The 20,697-nt window shown below is 64.6% G+C and overlaps 7 protein-coding genes across 7 annotated transcripts in view; 2 read left to right on the top strand and 5 right to left on the bottom strand.

Annotated features, from left to right (window-relative positions):
• The window catches only part of PFL1_05413 (uncharacterized protein), a gene marked incomplete at both ends in the record, with an annotated part of 2,396 nt that extends 2,083 nt beyond the window's left edge, over window positions 1–313 (top strand). The window contains 2 exons of the mRNA XM_007882945.1: window positions 42–61; window positions 117–313. Of these exons, the coding sequence (XP_007881136.1) occupies window positions 42–61; window positions 117–313 (217 nt within the window). The remainder of the gene's footprint in view (window positions 1–41; window positions 62–116) is intronic.
• Window positions 314–1,321: 1,008 nt separating this feature from the next.
• PFL1_05412 (uncharacterized protein) lies at window positions 1,322–3,064 on the bottom strand (the record flags this gene model as incomplete). Its single annotated transcript, XM_007882944.1, has 1 exon — window positions 1,322–3,064. The coding sequence occupies one exon, from the start codon at window positions 3,062–3,064 to the stop codon at window positions 1,322–1,324; it is 1,743 nt and encodes a 580-aa protein (XP_007881135.1).
• Window positions 3,065–4,519: 1,455 nt separating this feature from the next.
• PFL1_05411 (uncharacterized protein) lies at window positions 4,520–6,765 on the bottom strand (the record flags this gene model as incomplete). Its single annotated transcript, XM_007882943.1, has 3 exons — window positions 4,520–5,410; window positions 5,519–6,636; window positions 6,753–6,765. 3 exons carry the CDS (start codon window positions 6,763–6,765, stop codon window positions 4,520–4,522), a joined length of 2,022 nt encoding a protein of 673 aa, XP_007881134.1.
• A 4,211-nt stretch (window positions 6,766–10,976) lies between these two features.
• On the bottom strand, window positions 10,977–12,926 carry PFL1_05410 (uncharacterized protein; the record flags this gene model as incomplete). Its single annotated transcript, XM_007882942.1, has 8 exons — window positions 10,977–11,339; window positions 11,441–11,455; window positions 11,577–11,877; window positions 11,968–12,038; window positions 12,124–12,135; window positions 12,235–12,431; window positions 12,539–12,721; window positions 12,809–12,926. 8 exons carry the CDS (start codon window positions 12,924–12,926, stop codon window positions 10,977–10,979), a joined length of 1,260 nt encoding a protein of 419 aa, XP_007881133.1.
• An 830-nt stretch (window positions 12,927–13,756) lies between these two features.
• On the top strand, window positions 13,757–17,148 carry PFL1_05409 (uncharacterized protein; the record flags this gene model as incomplete). The annotated part of the gene is made up of 2 exons (XM_007882941.1): window positions 13,757–15,948; window positions 16,128–17,148. The coding sequence occupies 2 exons, from the start codon at window positions 13,757–13,759 to the stop codon at window positions 17,146–17,148; spliced, it is 3,213 nt and encodes a 1,070-aa protein (XP_007881132.1).
• Window positions 17,149–17,355: 207 nt separating this feature from the next.
• Window positions 17,356–19,071, bottom strand: PFL1_05408 (uncharacterized protein; the record flags this gene model as incomplete). Its single annotated transcript, XM_007882940.1, has 1 exon — window positions 17,356–19,071. The coding sequence occupies one exon, from the start codon at window positions 19,069–19,071 to the stop codon at window positions 17,356–17,358; it is 1,716 nt and encodes a 571-aa protein (XP_007881131.1).
• Window positions 19,072–19,710: 639 nt separating this feature from the next.
• On the bottom strand, window positions 19,711–20,319 carry PFL1_05407 (uncharacterized protein; the record flags this gene model as incomplete). The annotated part of the gene is made up of 2 exons (XM_007882939.1): window positions 19,711–19,874; window positions 19,959–20,319. 2 exons carry the CDS (start codon window positions 20,317–20,319, stop codon window positions 19,711–19,713), a joined length of 525 nt encoding a protein of 174 aa, XP_007881130.1.
• Window positions 20,320–20,697: the final 378 nt, after the last annotated feature.

The raw sequence follows: 20,697 nt of genomic DNA, 5'->3' as shown, positions 1-20,697 counted from the left end.
GCCTCCTCCTCCTCCGCCGCCGCCTCCGCCGGCAGCCGCAGCTATCGAGGAGCCAGAGGAAGTTGCCGCGCCTCCACCGCCTCCGCCGCCGCCCGCGCCTCCTGCCGCCGCCGCAGCTGCCGACCAGGACGAGGGCGTGGTCTGCACCGCGCTCTACGATTTCGAGGCGAGCGAGGACAATGAGCTCAGCTTCGCAGAGGGCGACCGTATCGTCCAGGTCGATGACCAGATCAGCGAGGACTGGTGGAGCGGCACCAACGCCAGGACTGGCTCGCAGGGCCTCTTCCCTGCCAACTATGTCGAGAGGGCCTGAGGAGGAAGGGGGGCGCTACGAACAAGGTGAATACATCCCCATCGAACATGAGCTCGGTGCATGAAACGGAGCGTGTATCCAGCAGAAGCAGGGATGGGAGATTCGAGCTCCAGGCCATGATCTCGCCTGGATGGTCGCCGGAAGAGGGGAGCAAAAACATGACGGCTGGCGGCGCGTCACGGATGCGTGGGCGCGCTCGCCAGCTCCACGTATGTGTGTACTCGCGGTGAGGGCCGGGGCAGAGGCGAATCTCGTGTCGGTGTGGGGTCAGTCAGCGGCATCATCGTTCACGTAGGCCTCTGTGTGAGTCCCTGCACAGAGAGATGGCGAAGGGGAGCAGGGGCATGTGCGGGTTACCGTACCCAGCGTGCGCTGCTACAAGGTGAGGGCGAGGTGGTCATGGTACGCGACCCGCGGTACGGGAAGAAGGGGCGGGGCCGCTCGTCAAGTGCCTTCCTGCTGCCTTGAACCCGAAGGACGGTTCCTTGCCAAGGATAGCACTGTCAGCATGGCGAGCAGCCGACGCCACCCAATTCATTCTGGCGGCCACCGTAGTGAGGATGCCAGCCCACTTTGGTCCAGGAGCCGCCGAGAGCGCGTCAAGATGACATCGAGGGCCCCCCGCCGAGGTGCCTCCCTAGCCGGTCGATTCGATAGCGCTGCAGCGAAGGGACCGCGACGTCCATCTGTGCAGTGGGGCGCGCCGATGGTCTTTTGTGGCGCATCGCATCGAATCGAGTCGACGTTCGGACAGCGAGGATCAGGGGGATGGGGTCGGGGTAAAAGTACAAGTGAGGACTGAGGACGCAGCGGCGACGACGACGGGTCGATGTGGTATGCAGAGAGGGGAACCCGAGGCAAAGAGGAAAAAGAGAGAGCGTATGGGGTAGGTGACCGTGACTGGAAGAACAAGGAGCAAGGCAAAGCAGGGCTAGGTAAAGGCAGTCGAGAAGGAGAGCGTGGCTCGGGGGGCGAAAGGGTGGGGGGGCATGTGCTTGGGCGGAAGCACTACACGGCGTCGCCCGTGACGCTGCGCATCGAGTCGTCCTTCTTGGCATCGTCGTCCTTGGACATGGTCGTGGCCGACGACGACGACAGGGCGCCGCCAGCGCCGGCCGCCAGTCGGAACGTCGCCAGTCGAGCTGCGCCACCGGGCTGCCGTCGCTTCTCGTCGACGACGCCGAGGCGTCCGGCGTCGACTTCGGCCACGACGGCAGCGGCTGCGCCCTCGACGCCGTCAAAGACGACGGCGATCTCCTCGACGGTCCTGCCGCGCGTCTCGGGGTAGGTGAGGAGGACGTTGATGCAAAACAGGACCAGGACGGCGATGTAGACCAGGTAGAGCTTCCAGCCGATGGCGGCGAGGGCGATGGGGTTGACCCAGATGTTGAAGCAGGCCGCCACGGCGAGCACCGAGACCGAGACCGACATGCCCTTGGAGCGCACGTTGTACGGCAGGATCTCGACCGGGTACGAAAACGACAGCGGCGTCATGGCGATGTCGTAGAAGAAGAAAAAGAGAAAGAGAAAGGCGATGACGCTCGAGCCGGCCGCGCTGGCCATGGAGCGCGCGTAGACGGCCGAGCAGACGGTGATGACGACAAACGACGCCAGCATGCCAAACGCCGAGACGATGAACAGGCGGCGGCGCCCGAAGCGCTCGGCGGTAAAGGCGGCCGAGGTGGCCACGACCAGGTTGAAGATGGCGAGGCCGCCGTTGAAGACGGCCTGCTGGCGCGTCGAGCCGATGCCGATCGAGGCGAGGATGCGCGAGAGGTAGTAGCTGATGACGCCGTTGCCGCACCACTGCGTGGCAAACGCGAGCGTGACGACGACCCACATACGCTGGCGGTTGCCGCGCGTGGCCACCAGGTCGCGGAACGTGGTGGCGGCGGCTGCCTTTTCGGCCTCGATGGCGGCGGCGATCTCGTCGAGCTCAAAGCGGACGAGCGGGTCGTTGCGGTCGCCGTTGGCGTGGTAGGTGGCGAGCACCTCGAGGGCGTCGTCGCGGCGCCCCTGGGCCACGAGCCAGCGCGGCGACTGCGGGCACCACCACAGGACGCCGATCTGGAGGACAAAGGGGAAGATCTGGAAGAGGCAGGGGAGGCGCCAGGACCACGAGTCGGACCAGCGGTTGGTGCCAAACGTCATCCAGGCGGCCACGACGGCGCCCGAGTAGAAGCCGCACTGGTAGAGGCTGGCGACGGCGGCACGCTGGCGCGGGTGGGCGAGCTCGGCCATGAGGATGGGGCTGGCGACCATGGTGAGGCCGCTGGCGAGCGAGAGGACGACGCGGGCGCAGATGAAGAGGTCGCGCTGGTGCGAGGGGCGGTCGAGCTTGACGGCGGTGAGGGCGCCGCCGACGACGGCGATGGTTGCGGCGATGAGCATGGTGCGGGAACGGCCGAGGCGGTCGTTGAGCCACCCGCCGACAAACGGGGCAAAGACGATGCCAATGATGCCGCTCATGCCGATGATGCCGGTGAGGTTGGAGTCCGGGTTGCCCAGGTCCGAGGACCAGCGCTCGAGGGTCTGGAGGCCGGTGAAGAGGGAGCCGTCGAAGCCAGTGGCGTACGACGAGACGAGGCAGACGAGCATCCAGAAGTTGAGGCGGCGGAGGCCCGGGTCGAGGATCCAAAGGGACTGGTTTGTGTTGTTGGGGATGGCGGCGAGGCGATCGCTGAGGGCGGGCGGCCTGTGCGAAAGAGCGATGCCCGCCTTGCTGCGTCCGAGGTCGGTCATGCCGAACATGGCGGGAGAAGGGGGAGGGAAGGTAGGCAGAGGTGCAGATTGAGGTGCCGAGATCGACGCGGTCGGTGCCAAGCTGGGTGGCTGTAGTGGATCGGCGGTGCGATCGTCTAGCAGGGACTGTGTAGAGGGCGCGATCAGAAGTGTGGCATCAAGGGGTGACAGTGTGAGATGAGGAGGCGCGGTGGCATGCTAAGGCGAGCTGCCGCCGTGAACGGGGGAGGGTAGAACCCGTCGAGGTCGAGCGAGGTGGGGCGCGAGCAGAGCTCGGCGAGGATGGCGTCCGTGACGATAGCCAAGGTTGTGGTTAGGATGGGCAGGCAACGGGGCGGCGTAGATTCCGAGGATGAGGCTTTTCCAGAGTGGCGCGGGGAGGCTACCGATGTTGCGGGGCGGGTTGTGCCAGAGGCATGGTCCGAGATGTGACCGGGAGCGAAGGCAGGAGGTGTCAGCCGGCAGCCATGGTCCGCGAGCCGGGTGAAGCGGGGTCGGGGCGCAGGCAAGCCGGTGTATGATGGCCTGGCCAGGTGCAAGGATGGGCGAGAGTCGGTCGAGGGCGAGGAGGAGGGAGAGGAAGAAAGGCGAAGAAGGCGAAGAGGATAAGCCAAGGGTCGGCGCGACTTTTTGGCCCAAGTGAATAGACAGAGAGCAGTGTTGCGGGGTCGGTTGCAGGTAGAGAAGCGGTTGGGGGCGCGGCGGGGCGCCAACCAAGGCCGTGTGTCAAAGAGTCCCGCGAGGAGTCGCTGCTGAGCCTTAGCTTCGTTATTCCGGTGGGTCTCACGACGCACCGCTCGTCTGGCGCAGCCACCTACAGAGCGACCTTGCGAGGACCGGCAGCATGTTGGGGACTCGACCCTTGACCTCGCCCCGTCGCATGCTGTCCACGGGTGGGAGGATGAGAGGGGTTGGGGGGGCCAAAAGGTCCGGGGGTTGCGCAGCGAGCTTGCTCCAACGGAGGGCCCAGCCTCGCTCCCTCCCACTTGCCTCGCCTGCGCGCCCGGCATGGCGGCCCTCGGCATCCTTCTTCCGTGCCCCTCTTGCCGAGCCTCGACGACCCTGGCCTGACTCGAGGCCCCTTGCTTTGGCTTTCTTCCACCTGCCTCCAGGCCACCGTCGCAACCATCTCGACATCCTCGTCCGCGACAGTCAATCAGCTCGCATGCTCAGCCAGCATGGTGCAACACGGCATATCGGCACCTTGGCGCAGCGCAGCGCACACCGTCTCCCTCGCTGCCACACTCGTGCACTAGACGTGGTTGGACTGGCACAATGGTTGGTATGAAGTAGAAGGCCATCGTGCGACGTAACAGCAGAGGATGCAGCTACAGCTCGGGGAAGGGTAGTAAGTAGCAGTTGTATCGGCTGTGCTGGCTATACAAAATCGTCAAGGCGTTGCAGCAGATCTAGCAAAGGGCAGGTCGTCAAGCAGAGGGGCCGCGCGGCGAGGGGTGGCGCCGCTCAGAGGCTCTTTTCAATCGCGGCCAACTTCGACGGGTGGTGCGCGCCCGTATCCGTCGGGTCCTGGAGCTTCTTGGCCGCCTGCTGGCTGCTAAAGTAGCCGTGCAGGTCGGCCTCGAGGCCTTCCTCGGCGGCCAGGCTGTCCTCGAGCGTCTTCTCGGCGCGCGCCTCCTTGGTCGCCTCGTAGATGACTTGCATCTCGGCGATGCGCTGCTCCTTGTCCAGCTCCGGGTCATAGTACCGGTGGCGCTTGAGCACCACGCGCTCCCACAGCGACAGGTGGCGCGGGTGGATGGCGATGCCGTGGTACTCGGACTCGCGGCCCGTCAGGACAAACTCCCAGTACCGCTCCTGCTCGCGCAGGTCCAGGCCCGTCGTGTCCGGCACAAAGACCATCGTGATGATCCAGCCGCCAAGGCCAAACCAGCACACGACCCAGAACTTGGTGTGGTTGTCGATGTAGTTGTAGAGGATCGCCGGCGCCAGCGCGCCCAGCTTGCCCACGGCGGCCGAAAAGCCGTGGGCCGTGGCGCGGATCGAGGCCGGGTACACCTCGGCCGCCAGCAGGAAGCTCGTGGCGTTGGGGCCAAACTGGTTCCAGAACGACGACAGGAAGTAGATGGCCTGGAAGCCGCGGATGCCGCTGCCGGGTACGGTGAGCGTGTTGTACATGGCCGCCGCCACAATGAAGAGGATAAAGTCGGCCACGAAGCCGTTGGCCTGCATCCACTTGCGCCCGTACTGCTTGTGGTCCATGAAGATGGCCGCCATGTAGTAGCCCACCAGCGAGACGCCGACGTTGATCAGGTTGTAGAGCCACGTCGTGCCCAGCGAGGCGTTGCCGCCCGTGATGATGCCAATGAAGACGCCCGAAAAGATCTTGTTTCCGTACTGTTCAGGCGCCGCACGAAAGAGAGGGTAAAGGCAAGAGCCCGAGGTCAGCACGGAGACGACAGGAGGACGACCAAGGCACTGCTTCCCTCTCCTTGAAAAACTCACAAAAAAGAAGTCATTCGCGAACCAGCCGCCTGCGGTGCCCAGGATGCGGTGCCAGTAGTGCCCCATGGCCAGCTTGAGCGACTTGACGTCGTAGCCCGACGTGTGCAGGCGCTTCTTGGCGTTCTGGAGCGCGACGTCGGTGTACTTCATGCGGTAGTAGCGGATGTAGGCGAGGTAGAGGGTAAAGGCGGCGATGATGGCGAACTGGACGCGGAACGTCCACTGGGTCGACGTCGTCGTGTAGGGCGGGTTGATGGAGCCGTGGAAGATGAGGAGGCCGATGATGAGGATGCCCTGGTTGGCCAGCTGGCCCCAGCCCTGCATCAGGAACGCCAGCTGGACGTTGCGGCCGCGGTGCATCCGGTCGCCCGTCGTCGCCGCCCGCCCGCTGCCCGTGCCCTCCATGGCCCGCGTCGACGTCATCGGGTACTCTCCGCCCACGCCGATGCCGTATACGAAGAGGGACCAGGCGTAGCAGATGACCCAGCCGTTGAGGGTGGTGCCCCACATGGCGGTGAGCATGACGGAGCCGAGGGTCATGATGAGGGCGTCCTGGACCATGCCAAACTTGCGGCCGATCCAGTCGCCCTCGATGCCGACGAGGATCTGGCCGACAATGATGCCGACAATCTCGAGGTAGTCGACGGCGTGGATCCACTGCTCGTTGCACACCTCGTGCGTCTTCCAGCACGCCGGGTAGGTCGCCTTGAACAGCGGGGTGAGGTTGCCGACCGAGAAGAGGGTGAAGCCCTCGACAAAGAGGCCGAGGCCGGTGATGACATAGTTGTTGAAGTAGGCGCGGATGGGCGACAGCGGGTCCTCCTTGAACATGCGTCCGATGACGCCGAGCTCGCGGGCGGCCTCGGCGTTGGACTGGCGGTTGATCCAGCGCGTCTTTTCGCCAAAGGGCAGGTCGGCCCAGTAGGTGTGAGTGTCTTGGGTGTACGAGTCGGCGGGGAAGAGGTGGCTCTCGAGGATGCTGTGGTCGTTGTGGTCGGGCAGCGGGCGGACGTTGGCGGAGCCCTTTTCGGCCGCACCGGCGCTCGAGGAGCCTGAGTCCGATGCGGGGCCCGAGCCGGCGCCCGACGAGGCCACCGAGGGCTCTGTGTGGGCGGTGACTGCGGCGGCAGAGAGGCAGAGAGGCAGCACGGGGGTCGCGAGCAGGTCAGCGTGCGCTCAGCCAGTCCAGCGCCGGCCCTGCTCCGAGCAGCATGCCGCCGGAATCTCCACTCACTGTGCTCAGACATGTTGACGAGCCGCGAGGCAGGTGGTGGAGTGGTGAGAAGACGAGGGCCGGTCGATCCGTCTCTCTGCAGTCTTGCTCGATGTCCCTGGGTCGCCGATGGGAGCTTGGCGGGCGCGAGTGCGTTCCGCAGCCAGGCAGGGGTCGGCGGTCGTGAAAGGGGTGGTGAGGAGCGAGGGTCGCGGTGGTGGTCGCGGTGGCGGTCGCGGTGGGTGTGGCAGGGAGGGCGCTCGACCAGGGAGGAAGCCGACGGCCAGGGGCAGGGGTTAAGTAGGTAGGGGCCGGCTGATGGGGCGCTCGGTGGGGGGTTGGGACGTTGGTGGGTTGGCTCGACGCATGCAATTCAAACAACGAAGGCCTGCCCGCCACGACGCCACGCCCACGCAACGCTGGAAACTGCACTCGACACGCAGCAGGCCGGGCTGGCCTGGCAGGCTGGCAGGCAGAAGTAGAGAGCTTCTGGCTCGGCTGTTTGCTCTGGCATCTCGGAACGTCGGGCACGAGGTCGAGAGCGAAAACCGAAAGCAAGCTTAGCTTGGTCTACCGGTATCTGGCTGGCTGACGGTGGCCTTCCGAAAAAAGTTCGCCAGCACGAGGGTGGGCGGGCGGTCGGGCCCTGGCCCTGGCCCCGGCTCCAGATTGATTGGCCTGTTGGCCTGGCCCGGTCAAGAGGGAGCGTCATGGTGGCAGGCGGGCAGCAGCCCTAGCCTACCTGTAGCTGCCTGCTTGTCGGGCAGAGAGGAAAGAAGAGGCTTGGCAAGGCAGATCGCCGTCGGTGGCCCGCGGGCGATTTGGCGCCATCTGAAGAAAAAATTCCAAAAAAGCGCCGACGCAGCGGCCGCTCTTTTCCGCCCGCTGGGACCGCGGCCAGGGCTGGCCTCGTCTGGCACCCGCCTCAGCGCGGCATCTGCGCCGCCAACCGCCGCCGCGGCCCGGTTCGACCCAACCGGCGATGCCGGTCCACCCGCTTGACCTCACCCAGACGACCGACGGTCGGGTCGAGTTTTTTCCTACCTTCGGTCGGTTCGTCGGCGGGACATCAGGACCTGCGCTCGCATGCAGCGTGCGTCCGTTTGCTCGCTGCCTGGCCGCCTGCTTGCGAGGAATCTGGCATGGACCCCTGAAGCAGCGTGCGTGCTGGCAGAGGACCAGCACAAGCAAGGTCGCTCGGCCGCCAGCTGCTCGCTCAACCCCCCACCTGGCCCACTGTGGAGCCGAGGCCAATCAGCGAGCCAGTCGTCGACGAGCTTTCAAGAACGTGCTCGCCTTGCATGATGGTCGACTCTAACCCCCCGCTTGCCGTCGGCGGTCGCTCCGTCGCCGCTCGCTGGCCTCCTCACCACCTGGAGAAGTCGTGTTTCTGCCATCGACTCGCCACCACCAAGAGGGGATCATGACGTTGAACCATGTCTCATGTGGTTGCAGTCGCTCTCTGCTCGTCAGCTTTCCAGCATCGAGGGCGACGAACTGCGAAACGACGAGCCAGCGGCCCGACGCAGGCCAAGAAGATCTTTCTTGCTTTGCCTGGCGAGCTGCAGGGGCGCCAGGGCCATCAAACCAGCTCGCCCGTCGCCCCAGGCTGAAGGCCAAGCCCTGCACCGCTGCACGAAGCATGCACGCAACCTCCCCGCTCTTCGCTGCTCGACCCCAGGCAGGCAGATGCGATGCGAAATGGCTGATTGGTCGGACGAGGTCGTGTGACTTTGTCCTCGATCCTGGGCTGTCTGTTCGCCCGGCTTGTCGAGAGCTACGCCTGAGGTTAGATTGCTTTTGGCTTGCTCGACTTGCTTCGCAGTTGAGCCTCTACATGAGCCAGAGACGGAGGTCGATTGTCCGCACCAGTGGGCGTACGGGCGTACAGCACCTCCGAGCTACCGTATCGTCGTCGACGCTGGTCTGGCGTAGCGTTTCAGCGGCTTGGCGTGCGACCTTTGCCCGGCAGGAACCGATCGAGGTCGAGCTTCACACCGGTTCGGCCCGTCCGCTCGACATCATCAACGCATGGGAACACCATGCATCTGCCGACGGCTCACCCGTATCTACGCTCAGGCTCGGACCAGCGTGACGCAGAGCACGGGGTGACATGGACGCCTCTCGATCTTGCCTGGTTGAGGGTGAGGCGGAACGCAGCAGCAGCAGCAGCAGCAGCAGCAGCAGCATGCTCGAGATCCATGCATCATCTCTTGCTCGCTCTTGCTTCTCCCAAAGTAGAGTGAGCGTGTTCCGCTCGTGATGACGTGACGTGAGAGGAGCGGCAAGCGTGGTGAACGGATCAAAGATGCCGAAGCGTCCAGAGGACCCATCGAGCGAGCCAAGATGCCGTTGGTCCCGGCGGTGGCGGCAGCGGTAGCATCGGGCGCCGGGTCGCGCGCGCGCGCGCGCAGAATAAGCGAGGCTGTCCACGTTCCCTCGAGTGCATGAAAAGGAAATCGGCCGTGGCAGCTGAGCTGCCTTAGCCTCTTGCTGATCCCCGCCACCGCCTCTCTGCTTCTCGCCACACGTCGCACCCCTCCTTCGTGTCTTCGTCGACCCACCAGGCCTCTTGGCCCGCCTTGTTTGCCTCGTGCAGTCAGCGGGGTTCGAAAACTCTCGTCGAGCGGCACCAACCCGTACCGTACCGGTGCCTTGCCTTACCGCGGCATGAACGTCGAGAGGCGAGAGGTGAGAGGCAGCCTCGTCAAGCAATCAGCCCGCCCGGCAGCCTGCCTGTTCTGCGACCATATGGAAGCTCGACGATGCCGCCGGGCGGCTGCTCGACGACATTGCTTGCTCCACGAGGCGACATCCGGCTCTTAATTCTCCGAAGCGGATACGCCGGCGGCTCCTGTGATGCACCTGCCTCGACGTCCGATGCCGTGCTGGACGCCGGCAGACGTCAGAAACGCAGACCGCGAGGTCGAGTGTCACCAACGTGTCACGCTCTCCGCGAGGTCCACTCGCTCCAAGAAAGCGTTCCCAAAGGCGATAATACCCTCAAATCGATGGCCCGCCTTCCCTCTACGGACCGCTTCCGTGGGCAGCTCAGCCCGACGGCCGCCCGTCGTGCCTGGCGCGTTCCTGGATGACGAGAGGAGCAGACATCTTCGGCTTCCCTTCCGAACCTCGTGGTCCAGCAGCTCGGAAGCCTCTCGCCAACGTCGGCACCACCCGATCCCCCTCTTCTCCCGTCAGGCAGCCTCACGGCATGATATCGCCTCGCCAAGCCAGAACTCTCGGGACGATCAGATCGTGGCACCTCAGCGATGCCGAAACGCGGTCCTCGCCCCGCCGTCCTCGTCCGAACAGCATGCGATTCCAGCCTCGTCTAGCTCCGGGACGAGCCACGCGGCTGCGGTTGTGTTGCGGCTTCACATCGTACTCATCGGATCGATTCCGGGATAGCTGCAGGTTTCGGCGATGCGAGGAGCTTGCGATACCTCGATTGTCGGCGCATCCGCGGCATGGTGGACAGCTGTGCCTTTCGGGCCGACCTCGTATGCCGCTTGATCACGTTCACGGGTCGCAGGCGTTGGTTGCTGCCAAGCCGGGGCGATTCGGGCAAGGCACAACGACCGCTGGGGCTCCCCTACTCCGTCGATGACGCTACGAGGTCAAAAAGCCCAATTGACACAACAACATGAAGGCCTCACTGTTCACTGTGCCAGATGCCCTTGTTGGTGCTGCAGATGAAAAGATGCAATTGAGGTGGTGTGTGGTGAATGCAGTGCAGCAGCGAAAGAGGAGAGGCATCACAGCAAGAAGCTCAGCAAGGGTCAAAACTTTCCTGTTGCAGCAGGCGTCTCAGCCAGGTGCGAGACCAAGCTGCTGCTGCTGCTGCAGCAACAGCAGCAGCTGCTTGCAAACATGTTGGTGAACCTCAAGTGTGGAGAAGTGTCGTCTTCATCTCTACTGCATCACGCTGCGAGCCCGCTTCGCTGCTGCAGCTACAGGTCATCACCCCGAACGTTAAATGAATCCCGTATCGACGTGAAACTGAAGAATTTGGCTAGTAGTCACAGCTGTGAGTTCTGGGCGACATCGCCCGCCGGCCCCTCGTGGCATGGTGGACGGCTACTGTGCACCTCTTGAGCCGACCTCGCATGCCGTTTGATCACGTTCCCGGGTGGGTCCTCACCGTACTGAGGCGGCAACCTTAGGCGGCCGATGTTTGTCAAGCTTTCTCGGACCGGCCCGACGCCGATGGGCTCGCCGCGAGGACCATCTGCATCCTACTACTCAGGGGCGGCCCTCGCCCTCTGTCGGCATGCTGCTGCGATTGTTGCGGCCATTTCCGCCACGCCGATCGACGATGCCAAGCCGCTCACCCCACTCGGTGCCTCGCAGCTGGTCAAACGTGTCGCGCACGGCAAAGTCGAGGCTGCCATAGACGACCTCGAGATCGTGGATGCTCGGTCCGACGTCGAGGTTGTGCAACGTGTGCGGGTCGGTCGGCGTGGCCGGCTCGGATGACGTGGCGTGCGTGTCGGAGCCGGGAGCGGCCGACAACGTCGAAGCGGAGGTGCGCAGCGACGAAGAGGCGAGCGAGATATCGATGTCTGGCAGCGGTATGCCCTTCTCCATCCGAATCATGGCGCCGAGCTGCGGTGGCGTAGGCAGCGTAGACAACCCGGCAAGAGGGAATTAGCGATAGGCGGTCGGCGCCTCGGCCAGGAGGTCAAAGAAGCCCTCCTGCCACTCACCTCGGGCAGCCACGCCTGTGCGACGAGGAACGATGATGAGACGGGCCACCGCATCGTTCAGCTCCTCCTCGCCTCGATGTCGTCCACACTCGACCCGCAGCCGCCAGTCGTGCTCAGCCTGCCGCGAACGACTCACCTGACCGGCCGAGAGGATGTAGCGCCTGCCATTGGTGGCCGAAATGTCGCCAAAGAGCGCCTCGCACGCCGCCATGGCTACGTCGCGCACGTCGACCCAGAAGCCGCGGTCTTCGCCGCCCATGTAGCGGCCCTGGACGGCGTGGAACAACTTGAGATTGTCGTCGCGCATCGCGCGAGGCACCACCTCGGGACCGCAGATGTTGACGGGCAGCAGCGAGGTCATGCCGAAAACATCGGGCTTGTCGCTCTGTAGCCTGTGCGTCTCCCAGATCTGCCAGCAGGCCTGCTCCGCCATCGCGCTGAGGTGGCCATCGAGCCGCAGATCGAGGGCGGAGCTCAGCGCAGCGCCAGGGGCGTCCGAGCCGACTCGCTCGACGACGCATACTCACTTGCACGCCGCAAAGAGCATGTGCGCCTCCCCGGCGCCTCGGACCTTGCCGGCTGCCTGTCGGGTGAGGTCCTGCGAGACGTTGCGCCGAGTGTGAGGCGAGAGTGAGGCGTCGAGCTTCGTCGCGCACACCTCAATATGCAAGCTGATGGCTCACGTTGTAGTTGAGCTGTCGTCGGCCCGGGTCGAGGAGGGTGTTGGCGATTTGACCGGAGGACCATCAGCTTAGCTTATCCTGGCATCCTTTGGCGGTGGAATTTGCGCTCACCTCGGTCGGCGACAGCCTGTAGTCGCCGAGTGCAGTGACCGACGAGACGAGGGCGACCCACTCGAGCCCGCCTGCCCTGATGGCAGACTGGAGGATACTGCAGGATCCCTCGACCGCCGGCGTGAGCATGTCGAGCTCTGCGTTGCCGTGGTAGCTGCACTCTCTGGGCGAGACAAAGTGCACGAGGTGCGACGAGCCTACCGAGGGAGGTGCAGGTGCGAGATCGGTTTAAGCGGATCGCTCGGCGCTCGACGAGGTTCGTGCCGACCGCTTTCGAAAGGGAGGGACCGCCCGGCATACCCACCCTTGATGATGTCGTCGAAGCGGCCTGGCACCCAAGGGTCGGGCACGAGGAGGATGCGGAGGGCCTGGCCCATGCCGACAAAGGCATCGGCGACGTCGTTTGCCTCGTCCTGGCTAGCGACGACCGCGCGCACGTGGGCCTTGAGGCTCAGGAGCTCGCGGACGACGTGGAGGCCCGGAAAGGCTGTTCGAGGCGAAGTTTGAAGTGCCCGTGGCGAATCAGCGGCGACAAAGTGGCGCAGTCAGGGGGCCCTGCCCGCAGAGCACCTACAGGCAGCCTGGGTGACGACGACGACGGCGGAGGGGTACGCCGAGGGCTCGATCGGAGGGATAGAGATCGATGGGCCTCGAGGCCGGCCGCCGACTGCCTGCTCGGACGAAGTGGCCATGATAAAGCTGGCTGAGAAGGGGGTTATGATCGATGATGTTGTCGTCAAGAGGGAAGGGAGGATAGGACGGGGCATGAGACGAGCGAAGGCGGTGCGGGAGTGGGAACAGGAACGCAGGCCCGCCTGCTGCGATGGTCAGGGGGCTTTATACGCTGCCAAGGGCGGCGGCCGTGCCCGACTCTGGGAGAAGCTCGACGACGTCGATCGCATCTCTCAGCGGCCTTGGCATGAGCCGGCTGCGGCACTAGAGCAGAGCTCGACGGAGGAGATGGCGGGGCAGTCGATCATGAATCAGCGGCCAGCGCAGTATCGTCGGCCAAAGGGCAGGGGCCATGCAGAGAGCAGGCGTGCGTGCGGGAGCCCTGGCGAAGCCGGAGAGCCGCGCAGGGTCGCGCGCCGATTGTGTGCGCTGAGTCGAGGTTGCTGAGCCAGGTCGGCCATCGTCGCGGGCAGAGGCGGATCGAGGATAGCGTCGAGTAGGCTGGGGCCTGGCGCGCGCTGGGCAGCGAGGGGCAGAGGCAGAGGCAGAGGCGGGCCAGGGTTCGGCAGGCCTCTTGGCTGGCCCGCCAACGCGGCGTGGGTAAGCAGCAGCAGCTTCGGCTCGCCCGCTGCACCCTGCCTGCCTGCCTGCCGAGTCCCTGGCTGCACCCTTGCCTGCCAGGCTGCCTGCCTGCCTGCCTGCCACGCTCCCGGACCACCGCAGCAGCCAGGGACCCCCTCTGGTCTGCTCTGGCCAGACGCCCACCCATCTGCTCGCCTCGCTCAGTCGGCTCTCCCGCCACCACCACTACCACCAACGCTGCTGCCAAAGCTCCCGCCAGCCAATCACAATGAAGGTCGCCATCATCGGCGCAGGGCCGAGCGCCCTCGTCACGGCAAAGACGCTCCTCGAACAGGCCGAAAAGGATCCCAGCTTCAACCCGCAAATCACCCTCTTCGAGGCAGAGGACCAGATCGGCGGCACCTTCCGCTACCGCTCCTACTCCAACGCCACCCTCGTCTCGTCCAAGCAGCTCACCGCCTACTCCGACTTCCGCCTGCCCCTCGACCACCACGACCACCTCACCCTCCCCGAGTACGTCCAGTACCTCGAAGACTACACCGCACACTTTAAGCTGCGCCACAGATGCCGCTTCCGCTTCAACACAAAGGTCCTCTCCGTCGCAAAGGTCGACGGCGGACACCTCGTCAGCTACGCACCTTCCAAGCTCGAATCTCCCACGCCCGACCAGGAGCTCTTCTCCCACCTCTGCGTCTGCTCCGGCCTCCACGTCGTGCCAGCCGTGCCCGAGATCCCCGGCCTGCCACCGGTCATCAAGGGCGAGCAGGCGGTCCCCAGCCTCAGTGAGACGAGCGTCGAGGCATCCGGCAAGGCGTCCGGCAAGGCGTCCGGCAAGGCGCCTGATCCTGCGCCCGAGGAAGCTCGCACCGCCGACGACATCCTCACCCTCCACTCGTCGCAGTACAAGGACCGCTCCCTCTACAAGGGCAAGCGCGTCATGATCCTCGGCACCGGCGAGACAGGCATGGACATGGCCTACGAGGCCGTAAAGGGCGGTGCGACCGAGATCGTCCTCTGCACCCGCGCCGGCTTCCTCATGTTCCCCGCCGTGCTCGCCGACTTTGTCGTGCTCGGCACCACCTACGACGGCAACCTGCCCATCGACGGCCTCATCACCAACCTCTTCGAGACCGCATACGTCCACCCCTGGGTCGCCGCCTCTCACCTGCGCTGGTTCGTCTCCGACTTTGTCATCAAGCGCGTCCTCTGGCTCCTCACCGGCACCCAGGCCGGCTGCAACCAGTGGGTCGGCGAGTTGGAGCCCGAGCGCCTCGGCCGCGCCTATACCTTCCTCAACAAGAGCAGCAAGGCGATGCCCTACATCAACCGCGGCTGGAAGAACAGGCCCTGGCTGTTTGAAAAGTTCGCCTCGTACCTCGACCCGCCGACGGTGCTGCCCGAGGAGCCCTCGGTCGACCTGGCGCCATTTCCCTCTCACGTCACCCACGACGGCCGCGTCGTCTTCCGCCGCAACGGCCGCAAGGAGGACCTGCGGATGCGCGAACGCACCGTCCGCCCGGACGTCGTCGTCTACGCAACGGGCTACAAGCAGGACTTCGACTTCCTCTCCGACGACTACCCTGTGCCGGCGACGGTGCGGTGCCGCGACGTCTTTGACCCCTCGGACCCGACCGTCGCCTTTATCGGCTTCGTGCGGCCGGGTGTCGGCGCCATCCCGCCCATCGCCGAGATGCAGGCCCAGCTGTGGACGCTGGTTCTGCGCAACAAGATCGCCCCGCCGACGTCGACGCCGCACTACTACCTCCTGGTCAAGGAGAGCGCCCGCATCAAGTACGGCGTCGACTACTCGTCGTACGTCTCGCAGCTGGCGCGCGACATGGGCTCGGCGCCCGGGCTCGGCCAGCTCCTGTGGGAGTACGGCATCAAGGTGACGCTCGTCTACTGCTTCTGCGCCGCCTTTACCACCATCTACCGACTCGTCGGGCCCTACCGCCACCCGGATGCCCGCCGCATCGTCGAGACCGAGATCTACGACACAATCAGGCGCCGTGGCGTCGTCGGCAACCTCATGATGGGTCTCATCCCGATGCTCTTCTACGCCGCCATCAACCTGGCGGCCTACATGCTCGAAAAGTCGCTCAGGCTCGCTGCGGCGGTGACCAGGCCATTCTTGATCCGACCCCTGTCCGGGAAAGCGCTGCAACCGACTGGCCACCGAGTTAGGCGCTTCCAGAGTGACTACGGTACTTCCCCAGCGGGAGCGGACGCTGCTGCTGTCGGCGGGGCCAACGCTGCGGCTCGGCAGGGGCCCAATGCCAGGGCCGCCCCGCCCCGCGGCAAGCTGCTTCGGCTCTTCGCGCTCCTCACCGGCCTGCTCGCAGTCGCCACCGACGAGGCGCACGCCAACACCGAGATCCGCAACGTCGGGCCCGTCCTGTGCCGTGCCGACGAGTACGGCCACCTGGCGGCCAAGGCGGCTGATCAGCTCGCTGTGCAGTGGTAAGTCACGAAGATCCGATCCGACCCGAACTCGACTCGCTCCCGCTTCGCTGCGGTGTACACTAGCGCTGCGATCTGTCCGGCAATGCTCAGTCTGCATTCGCGATCTCCTGACTCTGCGCTGGCCTTTGATCCCTGCCTCATTCGCCCTCGACTTCTGCCTCCTATGCCCTCCTCAGGCCGGTGCTCACGCCTTCCACCACGCCTCAGCTGTTCACGGTGCATCCAGAGCCTGCCGAGTCGTACGCGGTGCTCGACTCGGACCGCACATCGCGGCTGGGAGCCTGGCTGGTGCTCGACGTGTCAAACGGCGGCGAGTTTACGCTTCCGCTGCCCGCCACGCTCGTCAATGCCGAGCTCGAGGCGCCGCGCGACCGTCTGCTGCGACGCGGCTGGAACGCGCTGACCTGGGCGCTTTTCCGACGCTTCAGCGTGCGCCTGAGCTATGCGGCCAACGTGCCCACGCGGTTCCACATGGCCGTCTACACGCCCGAAGAGGCGCTCGACAAGGGCGGGATAGCCTGGCAGGCGGAAAAGGTGGGCGAGCACATGACGCACGTCGGCGAGGCGCCCGGTAGGACCAGCGCGCCCGGCGCCGCACCGACCGGCGCTGTTGACGGGCAGGCCGCCGCCAACACGGAGTCGGGCACGATCGAAGGCGCGGCGGAAGACGATCCAGCAATGGTCGTCATGCCACGCAAGGTCCACCCTTCGGCGGCCAAGGACGCCGAAGGCGACGACGACCGGCTCATTTCGCCGTCGTCGGCATCCAAGACGCCGCTGGACCGCAAAGACATCCTCTACCCTTGCCCGCGCCTCTACCTGCACCTCGTCGCCTTCGTCGACGGTGTGACGATCCCGCCGCCTCGGACGGCACGCGCGGCGCCCACCTCGCTCGCGCAGAGGGCGCTTCAGGGCCTGTACGACCTGAGCGAGGCTACCGTCGGTCGTCTTGCCACGCGGTACGACGGCACGGCGGCAGAGGACGGAGGTGCAACGAGGATGATGCCGATCCACCTCACCCTCGAGCCGCTCCTGCTCGGCCTGGTCCCCGCCACGGCCCTGCAGCTCCTCTACCTCTTGGTCCCCGCCCTGCTCGCTGCCTACCTCCTTGTCCTCCCCGCCCTCCGCAGTTGGATCCAGCTGCCCGTCGCGGGCGGGGAGCAGAACGGCAGCGCAAAGCAGCTCAAGACCGAGTGATGCGCCGTCAAGCAGAGGCAGGCGGGCAGGCGAAGCGCTCGACCGGGGCGGGAACGGAATGGAATTGCAACGAATGGCTCGGGCGACCTGGTATCATCGTTCGTGTGTGCGGAGAGTGCGGGCGGGCCCCGCGGGCGGGCGGATCGTCTATCTATACAGGCAGGGGGAGGGACGGGCGATGGGCAGGAGGGGCTCGCCAGGCCGCTCCTACCCGGTCAGGGCCTTTTTGATGTTGGAGAAACCGAGGTGGCTGAGGGCGTTGTAGAGGTAAAACAGCCGGCTGCACTCCTTGTCGTCCTGGAAGGGGTAGGGTGCGCCGAGGGCATAGGCGGCAGCGTAGCCGCTAACGATGGCGACCTCATGCATGTTGACGAGGGTCCAACCGCCGCAGAACTGGGTGTGGTTCTTGCCGTTGATGGCCCAGAGCCAGGGCACGACGTAGGCGTAGTGCGTCCAGCGGTGGCTCTGCTGCTTCCACCACTTTTCGAGAATGACTTTGTCGGCGCGGATCTCGTCCTTTGTCCACTTGTCCGACAGGTCGCGGTTGAGGAAAATCGTCTGGAAGACGTGGTCCGACAGCGGCGGCTGCTCGCTGCTCCCCTCGCTGCGCGGGGCGGGCTTGGACAGCGATGCCTCCTGCGAGTCGCCCTGGCGGCCCTGGGGACCCTGTCGCTCGGTCGGCGGCGCGCTCGACTCGGACCGCGCCCCGCCCTCGTTGGGCCCCGTGGCGGGCACGCCGCCAAACTGGGGCTGGTAGTTTGTCAGGTCGAAGCTCATCTCGATGAGGGCCGGGTCGTCGTCGTACATCTTGATGAGGTAGAGGGGCTTCCAGTTCTTTTCGGCAAAGGCGAACGACTCCTTGGACTTGTCGTCGTGGCGGTCGGCGTTGTACTTTGCGTCGTACGTCATCTGGTAGTGGCGCTCCATGTACTCGACGTCGTTGTGGGTCGATGTGATGTCCCACTTGTAAGTGACGGAGCCGAGGACTTTGCGCTCGCGCCACGAGGTGCCCTTGCCGAGCACCTTGAGGATCGTGTCGGCGTCGCAGGCGAGGATGAGGTCGTCGTAGACCTCGGTGCGCGCCTCTTCGTCGCCCGTGGCGAGCGGCTTGCCGTCCTTGTCGACCTTGCGGCTGGTGACGAGGATGTTGCCGCCGGCCTTGCGCGCCTCGCGGGTGCCGCGCTGGATCTCGGTGACCTCGCGGCTCGTCTCGACGCGGATGTTGCCGTTCTTGGACACCTCGTCCCTCCAGGCGGCGTAGACGCGCGCCAGCTCCGGGAAGGCCATCATGGTGGGCACGCTGGCCAGCAGGCTGTCTTCGCTGTACTCGAACAGGCGCATGCTCGGGTCGAGAAAGACGCGCTCGAGGATGGCCGACGAAATGTGCTTGGTGTCGTTGCCCGTGCCGAAAAAGAGGGCGACGAGCGGGTAGACCATGCGCTCGCCAAAGTCGTCGCTGAAGCCGAAGAGGCGCAGCATGCGGTGGACGGGGATGACGGCGAAAAACACCTCGAAGCGCTTGATGGTGCGCAGCGTCTTGCCAAACTTTTTGATGTCGTCGCTGAAGCGGTCGACGAGCTCCGAGGGAAACACGTTGGACCAGAACGTGTCCTTGCCCTTGCCAAACGAGATCTGCAGGCCGACCTCTTGCGCCTTGAAGCCGAGGACCGACTCAAACACCTTGAACGTGTTGTGGAAGACGGGGCTGGCACCTTGCACGCCGTCGTTGATGTACTGCGAGCCGTACTTGGCCGGATCCGGCAGCTGGTAGGACGTCGCCGAGCCGCCGAGGGAGCACTGCTTGTCGTAGAGGGTCACGTCAAACTTGTCCGGGCAGAGCGAGAGGGCGTGGCAGGCCGACATGCCGGATGCGCCGGCGCCCACCACAATGACGCGCTTCTTGTTGGGCGGGGGGCCGGTCATGGTTGTATGAGGGAGGGGTTGGAGAGCGAGCGAGTGGTAGTTGGATGGGCGGCCTAGGGGCGAGCGGTGATGGTGGCGTTGCTGGGAGCGCTCTGGGATATGCGGTGGCGGCGGCGGAGAGGATGGTATGTGGTGGCCGAGAGGATAGCTGTGCGAGACTGGAGCCACGAGGACGGGGGGCAGGCTGCGACGGGGTCCTCGGGCCCCGCGAGCGTCGAGGGCAGGGTTGGGTCCGGGTGCTTAGCCAAGGCATCTCTTGCAGCGAGGGTCTGTCGATCTGATCTCGTACTGTTGGACAGCTGCGTTGCGTCGGCTTGCAGCAACTCAGTCAGTCAGTCAGCCTGCCCGCCCAGCCCAGCCTCCACATGCTTTCCGCCCCACAGGGCCGCCCCCTCCAACGACTCGTGCATGCCCTTGCTTGCTTGCCTCCAGTTGCTCCTCTGTTGGTAGTCTCAACAACCCCTCCCTCAGAAATGCATTTTCCCCTGAGCAGCTGCCAGCTCCTCCTCAGGGGACAGTCTCTACATCTGTATGCCTAGTGTCTCCTCCATCTCAGCAATGCTTCATGTGGGTCCATCTGCTTCTGTTGTCATGCAAGGGCTGGAGAAATGGGACTGCTCTGCAGTGGAGTGCTTCACCTCAGGCTGTAATGCAGTGATCAAGTAAGCAGCTGCCACTCCTGCTCATGAGGCTGATGACAACGTCCAAGGGCTGCATCTTGACGTTGACCTTGTAGGCAGGCAGGACATGGAATGCTGGGGTGCCAAAGTTGTACAGGATTGACGGTGTCTCGTCCTTGGTTTCTTGATGGACGCACGGATGGAAATTTTTGAAGAGCGCGGCGGTTGTGTACCATGGGTGGAGGAGGGTTGTTGTCCTGTGCTCACCATGGATTGACGCGACCCAATCCATTCCGATTTTTCGCGTCTTGAAGGCCTCTTGATAGGCCTGGTGGATCGTCTTGAGCTTGCAGCAGAAGAGCTCTGTGTGCTTCTTGATCCACTTGAGGAGGGGGATGGTGTTATCCATGTGGCTCAAGGTCTCTGCTGTGAAGGTCAGATCCCTGTCGCCAGTTGTGTGCCAGACGCCCAGGTGACGAGTGTCAAAGTCCCTGGCATTGCCACCCTTTGCCTTTTTCTTGGCCCCCTTCTTCCTTGCCCGCTTCTCCTTTTCCTCCTTGTCCTTCCTAAGTACGTCCCTGTAGGCCTGCTCTAGCCTCCTACCCTCCTCCTTGCTCTGCTGGGCCATCCTCAACTTGTACCCTGATTCCTGTCCCAGCCTCTGCAAGATCACCTCCCCAGAACGCTCATCCACAAGGGTAAGATTCTTCTTGCTGTCCCCTCCTACCTCCTCAATTGTGCCCCTCGCTTTCTTCCCAACCTGTATCTCCTTTCCTCTCCTCCTTTCCTCCTCCTCTTCCTTTGCCCTTTTCCTCCATTGCTTTTGAACATCCGCCCTCCTCCTCTTTTCTTCCCTACCCTCCTTTCCCTGTTCTTTCCTGCCATCCCTCGTCCTTTTGCCCATAGTTTCCAACCCTAATTTACAAGATTGGGCCACGGCCAGGAGTGGGCTCACACAAGGGTGGGGTGAGGTAGGAGCGGGCTCATGGATGTCCAGAGGGCTGCC

The sequence above is a fragment of the Pseudozyma flocculosa genome (assembly GCF_000417875.1).
Source record: "Pseudozyma flocculosa PF-1 unplaced genomic scaffold scaffold00019, whole genome shotgun sequence".
Classification (NCBI taxonomy): domain Eukaryota; kingdom Fungi; phylum Basidiomycota; class Ustilaginomycetes; order Ustilaginales; family Ustilaginaceae; genus Pseudozyma; species Pseudozyma flocculosa.
The sequence above is the reverse complement of the archived record's forward strand: the minus strand, read 5'-3'. Positions and strand labels throughout refer to the sequence as shown.